Source organism: Phocoena sinus, chromosome X (genome assembly GCF_008692025.1).
Source record: "Phocoena sinus isolate mPhoSin1 chromosome X, mPhoSin1.pri, whole genome shotgun sequence".
In the NCBI taxonomy this organism is placed as follows: Eukaryota; Metazoa; Chordata; class Mammalia; order Artiodactyla; family Phocoenidae; genus Phocoena; species Phocoena sinus.
In genome coordinates, this window is record NC_045784.1 from 6,129,231 (window position 1) to 6,150,210 (window position 20,980).

The 20,980-nt window shown below is 41.9% G+C and overlaps 1 protein-coding gene across 4 annotated transcripts in view; it reads right to left on the reverse strand.

Annotated features, from left to right (window-relative positions):
* The window catches only part of ANOS1 (anosmin 1), a 192,237-nt gene that overhangs the window by 149,980 nt on the left and 21,277 nt on the right, over window positions 1-20,980 (reverse strand). For all 4 annotated transcript variants that reach the window (XM_032619052.1, XM_032619051.1, XM_032619050.1 and 1 more), the window contains exon 2: window positions 4,653-4,700. In XM_032619052.1, coding sequence (XP_032474943.1) covers window positions 4,653-4,700 — 48 coding nt within the window. The remainder of the gene's footprint in view (window positions 1-4,652; window positions 4,701-20,980) is intronic.

Genomic DNA, 20,980 nt, shown 5'->3' on the forward strand with positions numbered 1-20,980 from the left:
ATAAAATGAACAAGTGTCCAAGATTTAACTCATGAAATACTGCAAGAACCAGTAGTATGTTACATGTGGTTCAAAGGAGAAATCCAAGAAATATAAATATATTCACACAAAAACAGATGCTAGAATGGATTTACAACTAGATGCAAATGGTCTCTTGATGGGGGAAGCACCAATTGCACTACACTGCACACAACCATTTGCACATCCGTGGACAAGAATCACCTGCGTTATTACCAGCTTTCTACATTTACAGAGTAAGAAAATAGCTCAAAGACGATGAGCAACGCAGATAACCTGCAAGAGTGCAAGAGGGGACATCCAGCCATCATTTTGCCCATCTTGAAGTGCTCCACAATTTTTACTGGCTCTGATAATTGCGTTTTAACACTGAATTTTCAAAAATTAATTGTGATTTGATGTTTTCTTACTGCTGTTTACCATTCATTCAACAAATCCTCGCAAGCTGACCAAAAATGTTCCACACAGGAGGCTAGAAACTGTCCATTTTTCAGTTTGAATGCACCAAGATATGTCTTTGTATTGAGAGACAAATGCAACTTTACTGTTTTGTTTTTGACTGATTTTGCATATGTGAATACAATGGCAAACTCTGGCAAATGGGCAAGTCCAGCCAGGCTCTTCTTTGTGTACAGCCAGCAGACAAAGAATGGTTCTTACATTTTTTAATGGTTGGGAAAGATAATAAAATTTCATGACATGAACATTACATGAAATTCAGATTCCAGTGTCTAAACATAAAGCTTTATTGGAGCACAGCCACTGTCCTTTGTTTAGGTACTATCTATCACAGATTTCAGGCTACAGTGGCCACATGAGACTTTATGGGCTACAAAGATGGAAATATTTACTATCTGGCCTTTTACAGAAATTGTATATGATGTAGACTTCCCTGGTGGTGCAGTGGTTAAGAATCCGCCTGCCAACGCAGGGGACATGGGTTTGAGCCCTGGTCCCGGAAGATCCCACATGCCGCGGAGCAACTAAGCCCGTGCGCCACGACTACTGAGCCTGTGCTCTAGAGCCCGTGAGCCACAACTGCTGAGCCCACGCGCCACAACTAATGTAGCCCGTGCTCCGCAACAAAGAGAAGCCACCGCAATGAGAGGCCTGCGCACCGCAAGGAAGAGTAGGACCGCTCGCCGCAACTAGAAAAAAGAAAGCCCACGTGCAGCAACAAAGACCCAACGCAGCCAAAGATAAATAAATAAATTATTAAAATAAAGAAATTGTATATGATGAGCATTAGAATTCCTAACATATAATGAGCCCCTGAAAAGGTGCTTGGCGTGTACCACATGCTTGGTAAATTATGTGTTTATTTTCCTTCATATAATAAAGTAAAACTGCTGAGAACAGGACTGTGTTCTTCAATTCCTTTATAACTCGCAAAACGCACAGACCAGGGTTCTTCAACCTCCCTCGGCGCTACTGAGCTTGGAGCTTCTTCACTGTGAGGGCGTCCTGTGCATTGTAGTTTGTCAGCATTCCTGACCTCCACCCACTAGATGCCAGTAGTGACGACCAAAAATGTCTCCCGCCATTGCCAAATGTCCCCTTGGGAGCAGAACCGCTCCAGCTTGAGAACCACTGGCCTCAAACCATGCAGGACAGTAAGTCACTGCTCTACATCATCTAGGAGCTAAGTGATGCCCGAAGACCCCTGACTTCAGAGTACTGGCTTCATTCTAGGAGAGGATTTTCCTAATTAATACTAAATAATCACGCTAAAGTTACCATGGATACAAAAATGGTTATAACCTTTTTCCTGAAGGTAATACAGTAATGACGTACTTTGGGGGGAGGAAGAAAAATGTACTGTATGGACTTCATTCATGGATTCATTCACAGATATTTGGTGAGCAACTACTCCGTACCAACACCCGTTCTAGCTTGAAAAATAACCACAATGACAAAGACAACTCAGTCGATGCCCCTCGGAGCTTACTTCTGGTGAAGGAGACAGACTCTCTCAGAGATAAAGGAACAACTATATAATGTCGTGCTGAGTATAATAACGGCCGAGGAAGTGTGTAAATGGGTGGGAGGTGACCTGGGAGGGCAAGGCTGAGAAGGTGGCATTGTGCTGAGACACGAGGGGTGCGGTGAGCTGGGTGACTGCGGAAGGAGCCTTCTGGTGGAGGGAAAAGCAGGCTTGATGGGGGTAAAGCAGAGGAGAAAGTTGGAGAGAGAGCACAGGCAGACAAGACAGGGCCGATGTTTTAGGACTGAGTGAGGTAGGAAGAATATTAGAAGGTGTGAGGCAGACAGCAGCAAGATTCACAGCTGATACGTTTAAAGGGTCTTTCAGCAGCCACGTGGGTAGAGTAGAAGCTGGGAGACCCAAGAGGATGCTCCTGGATAGGTCCAGGCAAGAGATGATGGCAGATTGGACAAGGCCGGCAGTTAGATGGGAAGAAGAAACTCACCTTCTGGAGGGATCCTGAAGGTGATGGGCTTTGCAAACACAACGAGAACTAATTAGAAAGTGTGTACCCTTCTATAAAATATTATGTAGAACTTTATCTTTTAAACATATATTCAGAAAAGTTATATCATCAGCATTACTTCTTGATTTCGGTGAGGTGTTTTTACTCTTCTGTCCCAATATTTGCTCAAAAACGGTTTTTCAAGTTGTTGGTCTCTATACAACACAGCCTAGGAGATGGTATTCCAAACTTTAGTTTACCTCTACTGATTTGCTGAGTGATTCCAGGACATTATCCAATACGTAGGTGCCCGAATTTCCCCATGTGTAACATGGAGTTACCACCGCTCACCCTTCACCTCATTAACCTAAAAAGCAAAGGAAAAGCCTACACAATGCTTCGTGAATCTCAGAAGAAGCGCAAACTGTAATTGTCTGCAAATGTATCCCATGGTGATAATATCCAAAAGAGATCAACTTTGATTAACATGTAAGATTCATCCCCAAGTATTCAGACTAAAGACAACCCTTAGATTTATGTTGCCTCTGTAATATATTTCAAAGTTTCTGTTGAAGTTATCTATGACTTACTGATTCATTTCTGCTTTCAGGCAAAAGGAACTGATTTCTTGTCAAGTTCAGTCTCTCAGGTCAGCCTCGATCATTCAATTACAAAACATGGTTTAACAATCTGTATTCCCTAGGGCTGCAATGTTCTTTAATTAGGATATTTTAAAAGCAGTTTAAATGAACGTGTCCCATGCAAATTTCAAGTGTGTAAAAAAAAATTAATTTCTTGATGGCATAAGGAGAAAAGAGGTGCTTATGAGAAATAATACTGATACAACAAGTTATCATTCAAGTAATACCCAACTAACAAAACTGGACAAAAACACTACTTATGAAATTTAGTCAGCCTCATAGCCATACATTCATACACACACACACACACACACACACACACACACGCATATATCCTCTCCTGCAGTGATGACATAAACAAATTACCCAAAACACCAATTGAAGAACAATGAAGAGATAACCAGAAAATATCTTATCAGAGCAAATATGTATGATATTACATAAAAAGAGTAAAAGGATCATAAACCAGACATCTCATTTCTGCCCAGGATCTAGAGAGTCAGAACTAAGCAAAGTTTGTTTTCACCAAATAATTTCACATTCACATAATAATTCTGTTCTGTTTTTAATAACACTCATGTGGATTAAATGACACAACGCATGCATGAATGTCAGAATGTATCATTATAGTGAAGTTTTAGGTTTAGGAACATTATTCTACAACCGTTTACTTTGAGATAATTTGTTTGAAAGACCTTTCAAACTAATAATGTTCTTCATAAATACGCTGTTTCATATTATTGTGTATTACTCAGATGAAATTTTGGTTGTAAAATAAAGGAATGCTTCAATTTTCGGTCTAATAGTCGTAACCATGAAAGAAATCTCACGAAACGCTATTACAATCCCAAAGTGCTGCAGTACTGATAGCAAGTTTAAACTTTATTCACTTATATAATCTGAATATAAAACCGACTTTGAGACTGGAGCTAGAGCATATACATACATATATACTCTCTCTATAGACATATAAATATATTTAAAGATGGTGATGTCTGGGGACTGAGGTAAGAAATCTATGCTATGAAACATATGAATGGGTATAATGATAACTTTAGAGCATGTGTGTGCAACAAGAAATACTCAAAGATAGAAAAGAGACTGCTTAAAGAATCCCATTAGCGAATGAGCAATTCCCCCACACAAACGCAATAAACGCATACAAAACAACTTAGGTGTAAGGAGAACGCATTAAATCTTCTCGTGTAATCAGAAGATGTTTTCTCCTTAAAAATACTTTTGATTGAAATAATTAGAGAATAAAGAGAGGAATAAGGTAGTACACAGTAATGTTGATATATGTATCTTGATTGTAGTGGTGGCTACACTAACTAAATCCATATATGTGATAAAATCTCAGAGAACTATATACATACCTTTTACCAAGGCGATTTTCTGCTTGTGATATTGTTCTACGTATATGTAAAGGGTAACCACTGGTGGGAAATGAGTGAAGAGTACATGTGTGATTTCTCTGTACTAGCTTGGCATCGTCCTGTGACTCTACAGTTGTTACAAAATGAAACGTTTTTTTAAAATACTGATATAGTTGTAGGGAACGTACCTTAGAACACTGCTTGTGATTCTGGCACCAAACCAGGGAACCGTTGTTCTGCAAAAAGAAAAAGAAGTATTGACTCATTAAATAATTTTCTATTTGAAGTCTACATACACCTGTGTGTATTAATATAATTTTAAAATACTTGCATTAATGAAAGACCAATTTTGCCACCCTGATATATGTCCCTCTTCCTAAAATAGGATATCATTTTTTGCTCTTGACTTTATGATACAAATACATATAAAATAATGAAGATTTCAAGGTGTTTCAAGAGGAAAAGTGTTTGAGCCGTCTCTTGGGTGTGCTGAGCAGCGGAATACAGACCAAGAGGAAAATGACCACTAGATGGTTCTTCCGTAGTAAATAGCTGTGGTAAATTTACAAGTTGGCATCCTGGAGGCTTTCAATTTTAACCGATTCAGTAATAAGTGTTTGAGCCTGGACGTCAAATCCCATGGGAAAAACCTCCTCTTTCCCTTTCACTGGGCTGTGTGGCTCTGGACCAAGGACTTACTATGTCTGTCCCTCAGTCTGTATCTGTCTGTAATGCATAAGGACAATATCTCCTGCACGAGGTCAGTGGGATAACTTAGTGAGACACAATCCACTTCACACAGCTTGACAGTTACTCAACATGTACCAAATACTAGGACTAGGATTTATTTGTTTATTAAAATTTATTTTATTGAAGTATAGTTGATTTACAATGTTGTGTTAATCTCTGCTGTCCAGCAAAGTGATTCAGTTATATAAATATATACATTCTTTTTCATATTCTTTTCCAGTATGGTTTATCACAGGACACTGAATATAGTTCCCTGTGCTCTACAGTAAGACCTTGTTGTTTATCCATTCTCTATATACAATAGTTTGCAACTCCTAACCCCAAACTCCCAATCCTCCCCATCCCCAACACCCCTCCCCCTTGGCAACGACAAGTGTGTTCTCTATGTCTGTGAGTCTGTTTCTGTGTTGTAGATAAGTTCATTTGTGTCATATTTTAGATTCTACATATAAGTGATATCCTGTGGTATTTGCCTTTGACTTACTTCCCTTAGTATGACAATCTCTAGGTCCACCCACGTTGCTGCAAATGGCATTGTTTCCTTCTTTTTTATGGCCGAGTAGTATTCCATTGTATACATGTACCACATCTTCCTTGTCCATTCATCTGTTGATGGACACTTAGGTTGCTTCCATGTCTTGGCTATTGTAAATAGTGCTGCTATGAAGATAGGGGTGTGTGTATCTTTTTGAATACAGCTTTGTAGGACTATGATTTATTATCCCTAGTATTTGAATTTCTGCTTGAAACTTGTCATTCCACATGACTAAAATTTTGGTGATGGTTGGACTGTGATATTTACATCAGATTGTTCTAGGCTGGCGTGGTTGTAACAGATAACAGAAACAGTCATCCAAAAATTAAGCTGCTGGGGCCTCCTGTTCTTTGAAGTTCAAGGTTGGGTATGAGATAAAGTAGTCCATTTCCTACGTATGAATGCCTAAGCTTTTAAGAACATCGGTATGAATAGAATAGTATCACCTTTGTTTGCAGTTAAAAGAACACTGAACCAATAATATATCTTTTGAAAAATACTCTTATTACACGTTTATTGATATATAATTCACAAACACAAAAGTTACTCATATAACTCAGTGGTTTTCAGAAGAAAGGTTGTGCGACCATCACCACTAATTTCTGAACTTTCTCATCACCCCTGACAGAAAGCAGTCCTTCCACCCAGGTCCTGGCCACCACGAACGTACTTTCTTTCTCTATAAATTTACCTACTCTGGACGCTTGTTATAAACGGAATCACACAATACGTAGTCTTCTGTGTCCGACTTCTTTCATTTCATCCTGTTTTACGTTGTGTTAAATGATATACTATTTTTGCTTCATCCACATTGTCATATATGTCAATACTTCATTCTTTTTCGTTGTCACGTTCCATTGTATGGATATTTGCTCTTCCATTCACAATAATGTATCTTAATAATACAGGATTCCCAAAACCACTGGGTAGATCTCAACGGTTTAGGATTAGAAAATTTCCTCTCCTATCTAAAAATCACTCAGCTGTAGATATCAGTCCCACAGTAAGGCTTTAGCTATGAAATCTCTGCACCATACGGCCCTAACTTTCTCCTTTACAGTCTTAACTCCCCCAAAGTGCTGACCATCTCTGCCATTTTAGATAATCTGGTATCAACCTACTCATCCCCTTATTAAGGTCCACACATCTTCAGGGGGCCCTCATCTCGCTCTACATATCAATGTTCATCATTCCGACAAGCAAGGGCTGAAGCTGGAGCAGTATATGAACAGCCTGGCTTGAGGTTAAGTATGATCTTTGGCAGGGTTGACATCAGAGAAATAATTAGATTGGGCAGAGGCCAAAGCTGGACAAACAGTGGACACGGTTTAATTACTGGAAATGACGTGTTAGTAAAAAGGGTGCAAGAAAGAGGGCATTATGGGCAAATTGCTGTTTCAGAAAAGGAGCCCTTGGCCTGGTGACAAACTGAAAAGTTCACAGTGGGGGTTAGGCAGACTGAGCTGTCGGTCATAAACAGGGTGACAACGGCAACAAAAAGCAGGGGCCAAATGTTGAGGAGTATATTATCACAGGAAAGCTGACAACAGGGTCCAGGGCAGCTTTGGAGAACCTCACCCTCATTGTCTTTTCCCGGAAGGCTCTTTGGTCCATGCGGGGTTGGGTCCCGCTGGGACTTCCGAGGACCACGTCTGTCAGAGAACATCCTGGCCCCAACTTGGGTGCTCTGTGCTCACAGCCCAGAGATGGGAACCAGTGAGGTTCCTTCTAAAGAGACTCAGGGCTGAAGTGAATGGACGCCAATCTAACAGACTAGGTCAGGGCCAGATCCTGACAACCTCCTGCACCAGGTCTGAGGACCTTCTGCCTCCTCGTGTCAGGTCAGAGGGTCCGGCCCTTTGCTCTGGGAACCTTGACCTCGGACCAGCTTCCACCTCCTTCCCCTCCAGGTCTGCCTTTTCCTGGACAGATGGGCAGGACCTCTGGGTGTCTGCCCCTGCTGCATGTGCCACACAGCTCTTGAGAGATGTATCACACCCTCTCCTGCTGTAGCATCTGTTTTCTTTGATCTAAGCCTTGGCTCCTCAACTAGAGTGTGTGGTCCAGCAGACCGGCCTTCCTGTTTGCTCTCTGCTTCAAAGTTTCACACTAGTAACTGGACCAGCTCCTGATTCTCACAGAGGTGGCCTCCATCAAAGGCCACGCAAAGGTGACTGGGCCTGCAAAAGTAGGCGTGGCAACTGCTGTCTGCCCCCCATTAGTGGCTGACAAAAATATTACCCGTGGGGTAATATGCCACTGACCTGATTATTACCTATAACTGTTACCATGATTACATGACTGGACACATCTATATAGCAGGCACTCGCTCTGGTGTTGGACATATTCAGCCCCACATAACCATCCCGTATACGACAAAAGTTTCATTTACCCATTTTCTACTTAAGAAACTGGGAGTCAAAGACGGCAACTAAAATACGGACATCCTGAAGCCAGTGGTTAAACTCAACCGTGAGTACCCCAGTGAGGAAAGCTGAGTGAGACACAGGGTGAGATTTACAGTGGGCTGTGAAGGAACCCCCAGGTTTATAATCTTGGAAGGAGAGTAGAATTGGTCCAGACAGTCCTGAACGCTGTAAGCTCAGGGAACAACAGATCGGATGGGTGGGCTGGAACAGACAATACGAGAGGAGCTTGGCTGAGTAGGTAGAAAGCAGATTACCGTGGATTTTGACTTATTGGAAATAAAATATTTTATTTAGTAAATGTCAGAGGGTTTAAAAAAAAAATAGAGGATTCGATCTGTGAGACGCTTTGTTCATGGCACACCTTGGTTAGAATCCTTTTGTTCCCTTTGTAGATGAAATGGTCCAACCTCAACAATAAAAGAATCCGGCAAAGACTGACTTCAGCCGGCCAGCAAATGCAAACTCTGTGCCCCCTCCCATGCTGAAACACAGCGTTCCCTGTCCTATTGGCTCGAATACCCCAATAGCCACAAAGCCCGTCTGTTGTCTACATTTTATTGGGAGTTAATATCAACGCATCTCCTCAACCAAAGCATTTTCATTTGAAGCACAATTTCCCATTAATCATAAAATGAAAAGCTGTCATTAGAAAGAAATATTCGGGGCAACAGCGAGTAGGCACGAAAGATTATTGTGATTAGAATCATTTCTTTTTTCATGAGTGAAGATAGTATGTCATAGTTTGCTCGGGAAGATGAAAAAGGTAATCCATGCAAAGTATTTAGGAAAATATTTGGCACAGAGTTAGATATTAAAAAAATTGTTTTTTAAAGGCCATTGTGATTATTGATGTTACTTCCTTTGTTTGCCATTATGTTTGTTCTGAGGAGTGCAGGAGTAATCCTGGACTTACAGTCTCCCAGCTCCCGTGTGTAACACTCATCCTAGGCTAACCGGTTCCATCTTATTAGTGAGGCTTGGGGGGTGCGAGGGGGGCGGGGGGAATTGTCATGGATTTTTCCCTGGGTGGTAGCAATTTGCCAACGTTTGCCAATGCGATGAGACGGCAACTGCTTTTTTTTTTTTTTTTTTTTGCTGTACGCGGGCCTCTCACTGTTGTGGCCTCTCCTGTTGCAGAGCACAGGCTCCAGACACGCAGGCTCAGCGGCCATGGCTCACAAGCCCAGCGGCTCCGCGGCATGTGGGATCTTCCTGGACTGGGGCACGAACCTGTGTCCCCTGCATCGGCAGGCGGACTCTCAACCACTACGCCACCAGGGAAGCCCGGCAACTGCTTTAACTGCCTTTGGCTGTTTGTATTTCCTTTAGGGTGAACTGTCTATGCGTTTTACCATTTCTATTTTGGATGGTTTACCCTTTTCTTAGCAACTGTAGCAGCTGTTAGTACCAATGAGACTTAATAATAACTTGTCTGTAATAGGTGTTGTAAAACGTTTCCAGTGCCTCACTTGTCTTTTGAATTTATTCATGGAGTTTTCTCTCTGCAGAAATTACCTACACACACACACACACACACACATTTCCACCCTATTTCCTTTTTGCGTTTTGGGTTTCCTATTGTTCTTAAAACAATCCGCCGCCCCCCATGTCAAGGTATTGCAGCTGCCCCATGCCTTTGCCTTTATCAATCAGCATCGGCCATACCTACAACTTACCTCTACAAAGAACTTCTACGAACCCTGCCTAACGGCATCAAGGATGTCTATAAACCCCTGAGTAACTCCAGCCACTGTGTTTGGGCCAGGTGTGCACGTACACTGCACCATCCACCTACGCTGCTTACCTGGAATGCTCTTTGAGCAGGAAAGCAATGGAAAAAGACAAGAATCCGGTACATTTCAACATCCCGCCTGGGGGAAGTTTTTAGCTGCATTACAATAGGCTTCACCACTAAAGCCAATTGACAACTACAATAAAAAAGTCTCGCTCTGGCTAAAAGCCAGCAAAATAAAGAGACAAAGTACATTAGGCACGAAAGACATTTGCCTCTAGAATCATCATTGTAACCTCCAGGTAGGATCAGACAGCGGGACTTCTGTAATTATCTCAAGATTATATCCTGTATTTTATTGGTTTAACTAGGTCAAACATAAACGCCACTCAATCCAACTTTCAAAGAGTCTATATAAGTTCAATCAACTGCACCCAGACACTATTTCAATGATATTTTCAAAGTCCCTCCATTTCTAGCCTTTTGATTTTTTTCCTTTAAGAAAAATAATTCTTCAAAAGCTTCAAGTAAACACTTCACTCAAAGACAGCCCTCAAGGGAAGGATAAAGAGAGATGAAAACTAGTTATCTAGATACAACCATCTGCAAAGAAAACAGAGAATTAGGACAGATCCCGCTTGTGTTTTTAGCATAAGCAGGTGACGGTGTGGAAGAGCCACAAGGACTGAGCAGTGCGCAGTTTCGGAAACTCAGCCCCGAGTGACTGCCCAACAGCAGGACAGAACGTATGAGTTGAAACCGTTCCAGAAAACCCACAATAGACCTAAACTTTACAGATCAACCCTATGAAACCACAAGTAACCAGCTGTGACTCAATCGATGATTTTCATTTCATGTTAAATGTGAATGAATGATGATTTTCATTTCATGTTAAATGTAAAGTTTTTAAAATGAAGGCATAGATTAAAATTTAGCAGCTCATTTTAATCCAGAATATTTTCCTATTACTTTGGAATTAAGAAATAAAATAGTTGATTTCGTTTATTGTTATAAGGATATTCCTTTCTATTGTCGATATACTCACAAAGTTTCTCATGTATTCAACAGCAGCTAGAAGAGGAGTCCAGGAGACTTAAATTGAGACCCAGCATTTCCATGGATCAAAATACTTTTTAAAATCAATCTTTGCTAGTGGTCATCACAACTATACGTTCATTCAAAATACTTCTCAGGAAACTTAAATGCATATTGCTAAGTGAAAGAAGTCAGTCTGAAAAGGCTACAGTACTGTATGATTCCAACTCTATGCCATTCCGGAAAAGGCAAAACTATGGAGACAGTGAACGGATCGGTGGTGGTCAGAGGCTGAGGGGAGGGAGGGATGAACAGGCAGAGCACAGAGGAGTTTTAGGGCACTGAACCCACTCTGTACGATACTGTAATGGTGGATACATTATACGTTTGTCCAAACCCATAAAATGTACAAGAGCGAACCCTGATGTAAACTACAGACTTGGGGTGATGATGACATGTGGATGAAGGGTCGTCAATGTAGCAAATGTTCCACTGGGGGGGGAGGGTGATAACAGGGGACGCTGTGCATGTATAGGGTCAGAGGGTATATAGGAACTCTTTGTATTTTCTGCTCAATTTTGCTGTGAACCTAAAACAGCTCTAAAACAAAGTCTACTTAAAAGGTAAAAAAAGCTATGTGTTTACATCTGCTGTTTAGAGTAGGAGTTCTTTCACATGTCATGGACCATCCGCAGTAAATAAACAGCCTTTTCATTAACCAGTCCCCCTAAAAAATGTCCCTCTGAATTCTACAGATCTCTCAGAGTGAACTGAATTCTACAGGAAAACAGTATTTGACCGTACAAATATACCTCTCCAGACACCCAGCCCTCCCCTCTGGCCCCCACCACCAGAATGCAGGGCCCGGCCACGTTCTTTGCTTCACTTCTTCACACCTGGCAAGCTTGTCCAGGAACGAGAACCTCTGTAAGTGCTGTCCTCCCACCCAGAACTTGTCCCCTCCCCAAGTCGACTCCCATGCACCCTTCAGGTCACTGCAAGTGCCACTTCTTTCAGGAAGCCTTCCCTGACCCCCACTCCCTGACTACAACAGCTCCCCTGTTGCACATGCTCTGCGCCTCCCTGTACTTCTCTTCCGAGGCACTCTACACGGTTGCCAAGTATAAACATATTCGTGTTGTTTTCCCTTAGTGATCATCACGACCACTCCCCACCCCAGCCCCGCCTATGACCTCCTTAAAGACAGAAGGTGTCTGTATCTCCCCCTCACCACTGGCTCCCTCATGATCTCAATGAATATTGACTGAATAAATAAATGAATGGAATAGGGAGTCATACAAATAAACTGAAACTTAATCATTAGATCATGAGGAACTGAAAAGAAGGAAATAAATAGATGGAGCTGAACAAATTTTTCATCTTCTCTGGGTGGAGCTTTTAGGAAATGGCTTCATTATTTTCTTTCCTGTAGAGTAAATGTCCAAGAGATTCGGCCTGAGAATATGAAAATCTGAACAAAAACTTGTATTCAGAATCAAGTACAAATTACTTAAGAAACAGTCACGCTAATTATCTTTTTATAGATGTAAATAAAGTCATCTGAAGAAAAATTTATAGAACAGCAAGGGCTCGACGATGCCATATGGGAAAACATTACTTTCATTAACCCTTTACTATGAATTTTAATAAGGAATATGCTTACAAATTCTGTCTGTGGGAGAGCACTACACGAGGATGCAACTTTTACTACTCACTGTCTCTGACAGAATGCTGGGACCCACCATAGAATTGGAGATACTAGCTTCTGTTGCCTCAGGCAGTAGTCTCCCCACTGCCACCTCCTCCAAGAGGATGTGCTACTTCTGAACTCATCCTTGCCACAGCTATGACTTTGGGTGTGCATTCACTGAACCGTGTTTGGTCATAAGATTTATATTTTCAGGAGAAAATTCTGGTAAATTGTGCATTCTCCCCAAAATCACATAAAGCCCTGGAAGATTTCAAGACTGAACAAGTGACCTGTGCCGAAAGAAATCCAACCTTAGGTAGGTTTAGAGGGAGCGTGAAATGTAGTAACTAAAATTTAGTCAATGACTCGTATTAGAAAGTAAGGGAAGCACGAGCAATGGAGTACCTATTTAAATTAAACAACTCCAGCATTGCTCCTGGGAGACCAAGAAAACAAAGAAACGCCGGTATAAGCTTCATTCTCTTTCCTGCTCCCCCTTCACGGCAGGGACAAGAAACGGTGTCGATGAAGATGAATGCAGATTATAAAGGCAGGCGTATGCTCAGGCATCACCCTCAAGTGTTTACTTTGCTGGTAAATTGTGTGGATTCTCCCAATTCCAGGAACCTCTCCCCAGTCGCCGTACCTGCTTGTCTGGAAAGTAAACGCCTGTGGAATAAAGTGCCCAGGCTGGCAGGGCAGAGGTACAAGGGTTCAGCATGTAGGAATGACCATCTGCTTCGAAGTGCTGGAAGGGTTATCTCCACGATGGGTGGCTTGCGTCGGCCACACCCACTTCTGTTTCCAACCCTTACTTTGAAGGGTCCCTGACTTTAGTGTTGATCATTTGTTTGGGTTTCAGTGACGGTGAGAAAGACAAGACTGGGAAGAAGAGAAGGAGCCGTAGGGAAGGAAGTGGATGAAATAGGCAAGAAAGATAGAAAAGGTCCCCAAAGTCTGGGGTAAGTGGCATATTAAGTCCTTGGGCATAAACATGAGATGCTAAAACCTCTCTAAAATTTAATACAAAAGCACATTTTGCTTTTGTCTGTCATCAAGAGGCGAAGGCAAATCTGCATTCTTTAAGATTATTATAACCCAGCCACACTAAAGCCACTGGCATGAGGACTGCCTCTCAGCGGTCCCTTTGGTGGGTGCCTGAATGAAGAGGTGGCACTTTCTGACATTAGGAGGCTATGCTCAGTTATGTGGCTTCAGCTCGGTCTCCATGGCAACCACCGGCCGGCCCGTCCAACTTTGGATATGCGGTCCCCACTAAAATCTGAGTATCCCAGCTACACCTGCAGTCCACAGGAATTAGAGACAAAGCACAGAAAGAAAGTTTGGTGGACACGAGGAGGCAATGAGCTCTGGAAACATGATTAATAACCAGGATCCACTTGTTTGGACCTAGAACGTACCCTTTCAACAACCTTAGGAAAAGTCCTGAGATAACACACCATGAAGACATAAAATCTGACTGTTTCTGAAGTCGGGGTGCTTCTTACCCCAACTGCGATGAATGTGCACCATCACTGCTGGCCAGGTGGCAGTCATGACACAGAGGTCAGCACTTTACACATGTGAACTTGGTGGTCACAGTTGTGCACGCTATCACCATTTACACTGAGCTGTGTACCTTGCTGGTTCTATACATGCTGGGTTTAATGACTACTTAAAGTGTGATCTGAAAGATCAGAAAGAGAAATTAAAGAAACAATCCCATTTACCATCGCATCAAAAAGAATAAAATACCTAGGAGTAAACCTACCTAAGGAGGCAAAAGACCTGTACTCAGAAAACTATAAGATACTGATGAAACAAAGCTGACACAAACAGATGAAGAGATATACCATGTTCTTGGATTGGAAGAATCAATACTGTCAAAAGGACTATACTACGCAAAGCAATCTACAGATTCAATGCAATACCTATTGAATTACCAGAGGCATTTTTCACAGAATTAGAACAAAAAATTGTACAATTTGTATGGAAACACAAAAGGCCCTGAATAGCCACAAAAATCTTGAGAAAGAAAAACAGAGCTGGAGGAATCAGGCTCTCTCACTTCAGACTCTACTACAAAGCTACAGTGATCAAGACAGTATGGTACTGGCACAAAAACAGAAATATAGATCAATGGAACAGGATAGAAAGCCCAGAGATAAACCCATGCACGTATGGTCACTTTATTTTTGATAAAGGAGGCAAGAATATACAATGGAGAAAAGACAGTCTCTTCAGTAAGTGGTGCTGGGAAAACTGGACAGCTACATGAAAAAGAAGGAGATTAGAACATCCTCTAACACCATACACAAAAATAAACTCAAAATGGATTAAAGACCTAAATGTAAGACCAGATGCTATAAAACTCTTAGAAGAACACATAGGTACAACACACTCTGACATAAATTGCATCAAGATCTGTTTTGATCCTCCTCCTAGAGTAATGAAAATAAAAACAAAAATAAACAAATGGGACCTCATTAAACTTAAAAGCTTTTGCACAGCAAAGGAAACCATAAACAAAATGAAAAGACAACCTCTAGAATGGGAGAAAATATTTGCAAATGAAGCAACTGACAAGGGACTAATCTCCAAAATACACAAACGGCTCATGCAGCTCAACATCAGTAAAACAAACAACCCAATCCAAAAATGGACAGAAGACCTAAATAGACATTTCTCCAAAGAAGACATGCAGATGGCTAAAAAGCACGTGAAAATATGCTCATCGTCACAAATTATTAGAGAAATGCAAATCAAAACTACAGTGAGGTATCACCTCATACCAGTCATCAAAAAATCTACAAATAGTAAATGCCGGAGAGGGTGTGGAGAAAGGGGAACCCTTCTACACTGTTGGCAGGAATGTAAATTGGTGCAGCCACTAAGGAGAAGAGTATGAAGGTTCCTTAAAAACCTAAAAATAGAGCTACCATAAGATCCAGCAATCCCACTCCTGGGCATATATCCGGAGAAAACCATAATTTGAAAAGATGCATGCACCCCAATGTTCACTGCAGCACTATTTACAATATCCAAGACATGGAAGCAACCTAAATATCCATCGACAGATGAATGAAGAAGATGTGGTACATGTGTACAATGGAATATTACTCAGCCATAACAAAGAATTAAATAATGCCATTTGCAGTGACATGGATGGACCGAGAGATTGTCATACTGAGTGAAGTCAGACAGAGAAAGACAAATTACCATATGATATCGCTTATACGTGGAATCTAAAATAATGGTACAAATGAACTTATTTACAAAACAGAAATAGAGTCACAGATGTAGAAAACAAACTTACGGTTACCAAGGTGGAAAGAAGGGGAGAGGTATAAATTGGGAGATTAGGATTGACATATACACACAGCTATATGCAAAATAGATAACAACTAAGAACCTACCGTATAGCACAGGGAACTCTACTCAATACTCTGTAATGATCTATATGGGAAAAGAATCTAAAAAAGAGTGGATATATGCATAGGTATAACTGATTCACTTTGCTGTACAGCAGAAACTAAAACAACATTGTAAATCAACTATGCTCCAATAAAAATTAATTTTAAAAAATATGATTACAATAATTAGACTAGGATTTGGCACTGAAAGGAAAAAATATTCTGTGCTCAGAAATGCAAAGACTAAAGAGGTGTGGCAAATATTCAATGGTGGAAAGACGGAACTTGCACATTTTCATATTTTCTTGTAACTAATACTTTACAGGGTTTAAGGAAGGAGTATGTCACAGGTAGATGAATCTGTGCTACACATCCTTACTAATATATGAACAAAAGGATTCACAATCTCATGCAAAAATGCAAATGAAGGCGGAAGAAATCACCAAATCTCCTGGACCAGATGAAAGCTGTTAACAAAGCAGCAAGATATTAGTGAGACCCAATGATGCTTCATAAATGACCATCATTAAACCATCTGTCATTATTTACAATCACTTTTTTAAAATCTTAGGGTTATGTAAAAATGGATGTTCTGCCCATGGCTTCTTAGATCCCGTGAAATCTTGTATACAGATGTATGTCAGCTCTCCACAAATCCCTTTCTCCTCCATACTGACATAGCTTCATAGTTACTCTTTTGGGGACTATTCCCCCTTTCCCTAATCTGCAGCCAGGAAATAAGTAGTGAGTGATTTATTAAACTGGTAACGATTTTCTAGAAAGTGGGCCTGTGATGATAAGGAGCAGGGTATGGTCAGCGGATGTAGGAAGGTCTGCCCACACCACAAACACCGAAGGTAAACCCAACGTCAGCTCCTATGATGTCTACATGCAATGTGAGTGCAGAATTTGTCCTGATGGGGAGTTGGGAGGAAGGAGCTTCCCGTGCCCTTCGTTCTTCCCAATGAGACCAGAACTGAGGAAATTTTCCACAAGAAGTGAGTGTAATGGGGGAGGGAATTTAAGGAGAGAAGTGAAAAGCGCACTAGTTGCTGAAGGAAAATGAGAGTTGGAGTCGACCCGAGGTACACTCGGAGGATGGATGGACAGTTCACACGTTTACCTGCGACTGAGACTATGGATTTACAGTCACACCACTCCATACAGGTGTGTGATCTTCTCTGGCAGTACCCAGCACTGAACTGACATCCAAGTAGGCAGCTGTTAGAGCCTGACAGATTTAGAGTTAGAATTTTATAGCTAGAGAGTAGCCAAAGGGCAAGAAAATGAAACTACTGGGAAAAGAAAAAAAAAAAAAAGATTAAAATGATGCATCACGGGTCCTAGACAGGACTCAGCAGGAAGTTACAAGAAGGGTCAATGTAACAGTACTTTCAAACTTGCCTGGTTCAAGAATCACCTGGGAAATGTGTTAAACACAAAGGTTCTCAGGGACTGACTCAGTAGACCTAGACGCGACCCTGGAACCTGTAGCTTAACAGATGCCCTGAACGTTCCTTACAATGTGGCACATGTGGTAAACACTAGGCCAACAGGCTATCTCAACTTTGAGGGATTCCGGAATGAAGGTCTTGTGGTGAACGAGACAGAGCACTTGTGCAAAGGAAAGAAAAGCACTAAAATGGTAGGTCTTGTGCTCAGCTTGGAAAAGTAGAGCTTAAAAAGCGTAAGACAGAAGAGTTCTGGTGGGTGAGAGCGCCAAGGTGTGCCAATGGTTGGAACTGTAGGAGAATTCTGTTCTATAAAATAAGGGTCATTGTCTGTGGGAAAAACTGCCACGGACCACCCAGATGGCCCCACATCCCAACCACCTGACTGAAATGAACACGTTCCCGGCTCCTGAGAGTGTTGAGAGCTGGCAGCTCACAGCTAAACTCCCTCTCTCCCCGCCAGGAAGTGGTACTTGGTTGAAGAGAGCCGACCCAAGGCCATGTTTCTTCAGGGAGAAGCTCATATCCAATCCCTGGTTGATGCTGGGGAACAAAGGACCAACCTTGTCCCATTCAGGGTAACTTTCAAGGGACCCTACGCTCCAGGGCGTGCAATGGGACCCGCGGTGGCTGCAGTTGCTCCAGCCCCGCAGCCCGCCTCCGCCCCCCGCTCCAGGCTCCGTCCACCTCCCCTCCGGGGCTGATCCTAAGAACACCACCCAAGAATGTTCTGAGCTCAGATCTCAAAATCTCAGAATATGCTGCACGAATGACACAACCCGAGAAAAGTATGCATCTTGCCATAGACATCAAGTATGAGGGAATGCGCTTTCTCCAATGGAAGGGCTTCTGGAAGAAGCTAAGTCTCAACAAAGGCAAGCAGATATGAGGCGTATTTCTCGAAAAAGATGAGGGGGTTGAAGAAATGAACCCCATGGTGGGAAGGTGTTAAGAGCAGCACGGAAGTGTAGCCCCTCCAGTGCAGTAGAGGAAAGTGGGTTTATAAGAAAAGGCTGGTGAGGGGGTCAGCATTTTAGCCCAAGGACACATCTCTTCATTTCAAGTCCCAACAAGATGCTCCTCAATCAACCAAGCTAGTTTAGGAGCCATCACAATTTCACTGCAGGTTAATACATTTTTCCTGAAGCTAAGAGAATTGTGGTCTCTTGAGCACATTCACCAAAGAACATATTGCTTTTCCAATACGTTTCCAGTTGCTATAGGCAGCTATGTTAATCTGCCCTTTTGAAAGCAACTTTCGCGTGAGGCTGTGTACCAAACAATTGAAAGGACCAGTGGAAATGCTGTTTAAAAGACACATCAAAGTTCCTGTGAAGAGTTCAAACCATTATCAAAGGAGAAAAAAATGCAAGAGCAATGTGGAAGAGCAATTTAAAAACGTAACTTTACGCAACTCTTAATTACATCTTTTACTATCATTCTCTGGAAAGACAGTGATGAGGTACATACTTACAAGTCACTAAAGTACACTTAGGCTACGTTAAATGACTAGTAATGTTTAGGAGTCTTCTTAGGTCTTTTCTCTCCTTAATTGTTGTTGCTCTTGTTGCTGTTGTGTTTTTATTTATTTTTATTTATTTTATTTTAAAATAAAATTTATTTTATTTTATTATTTATTTTATTTATTTATTTTATTGTGGGATGTTTTAGACGTGAACAAAACAGAAAATTAGGAGAAATACTAGCAGAATCCAAAGGGATGTAGTCAGCTACTAAAACAATGACTTCACAAGATCTCTGAGCTACGGAGGGATTCGATCTTGTCCTACCTGGGAAGGGTAGTATACAAAAGCTGCCCTTCTTCATAAGCAAGTGAAAACCAATTTATTATATCAAAACTTATTGACGGCTCTCCACCGTTCATCACGCAAGCCGTGTGGGATCCCGGAGCTCTCTGAGACCTCCTTCAACATTACTAACAGTCACCTTCCGTGCAAAGCATTTGCATCAGTGGGCATTTCTGTCAATCCCTCTCTGTGAAAGTATGAGATCTATTCGACTAGGATCAAGCCTGCTGTCTACGTACAACCAGAGCAAGGAAAGGGACCCAAAACATGATTGCAAATATGCACTCAAAATGTTTGTAAACTGTAGAATTCTGACTCAGATGCTACCATAAAATTACAAACCAGAGAAGACCTTTGAGGGTCATTTAATCCATCTTCTTGCTGAAAACAAGACACATGTAAGTCGTTAATGACATGCCACTGTCTTACAATACAAGGAACTTTCCAAAGGAAAGAGGTTAGTGTCCCAGTAACATGTTACCCTGTCTCATGGACTCTTCCATTCCTGAATGCCTACCTAAACCTCTCAAAACCATTAAAGAGCAAAGGGGTAAGAAGTTATTAACTTTCAGACCTTCTGCCTGCTAATATATATATTTTAAATTAATTTATTTATTTTTGGCTGTGTTGGGTCTTCGTTTCTGCACGAGGGCTTTCTCTAGTTGTGGCAAGCGGGGACCACTCTTCATCACGGTGCGCGGGCCTCTCACTATCGCAGCCTCTCTTGTTGCGGAGCACAGGCTCCAGACGCGCAGGCTCAGTAGTTGTGGCTCACGGGCCTAGTCACTTCGCGGCATGTGGGATCTTCCCAGACCAGGGCTCGAACCTGTGTCCCCTGCATTGGCAGGCAGATTCTCAACCACTGCGCCACCAGGGAAGCCCTGCCTGCTAATATTTGATCCTCTAACGCCTCTAATAACTCTCCAAAACATTTACAACGCCTACAAAGAAAGGCCAAAACCACGTGAGAAAGACACAACACAGGGTCCATTCAGTCTGAGTCCTAAGAGGGAAGGCCACAGAGATGTTCCTCAACCCCACGGAACTCAACAGCGGGACCAAGATAATGATGCAGACAACCCGCATCTTGGAAGTGAACATGAAATGGGGAACTTTTTGAGAAATGCCCACCAGTGTCTGAGGAGAAGGGAAAGTGCAGAATGGGTGGGGAGGGAGGATCTAAGTGTCCAGTGATGGCACTAAATCTCGGAATGACCATGCCTAGGACTGTCTCGCCACTTGGGTCACTCATTATCACGGATTTGAATAACATATGAAAGCCATCAGCAATACTGGCCACACCAGGTTCTGAGGAAAATTCTAGATCATGAGAATTGCGAGAGTTAAGGGAGATTCAAGACCAATGCCCTCTCTTTAGAGATGCAGACAGTGGAGCCCAGGAGGTCTAAAAATATGTAACACATTGTTGATTCAAATCAAAATATTTTAATACAAAGCACAACTCATGTGGAGTCAGAAGGCCCTACTTAGCATCCCAGGCCACTTCTCCATCGTAAACTGTGAGCTCTCGGAAAAATTAATTTCTTCTTTTCTAAAATGCGAAGAAGAGTGTTTTTAGAAAGATCGTCACAGAGATGTTTATGAAGACCCCTGGGATCTTTTAAAGTCAAGACGACCGTCTACCTGGCAAGATGCGAATCCATCGATAGGAG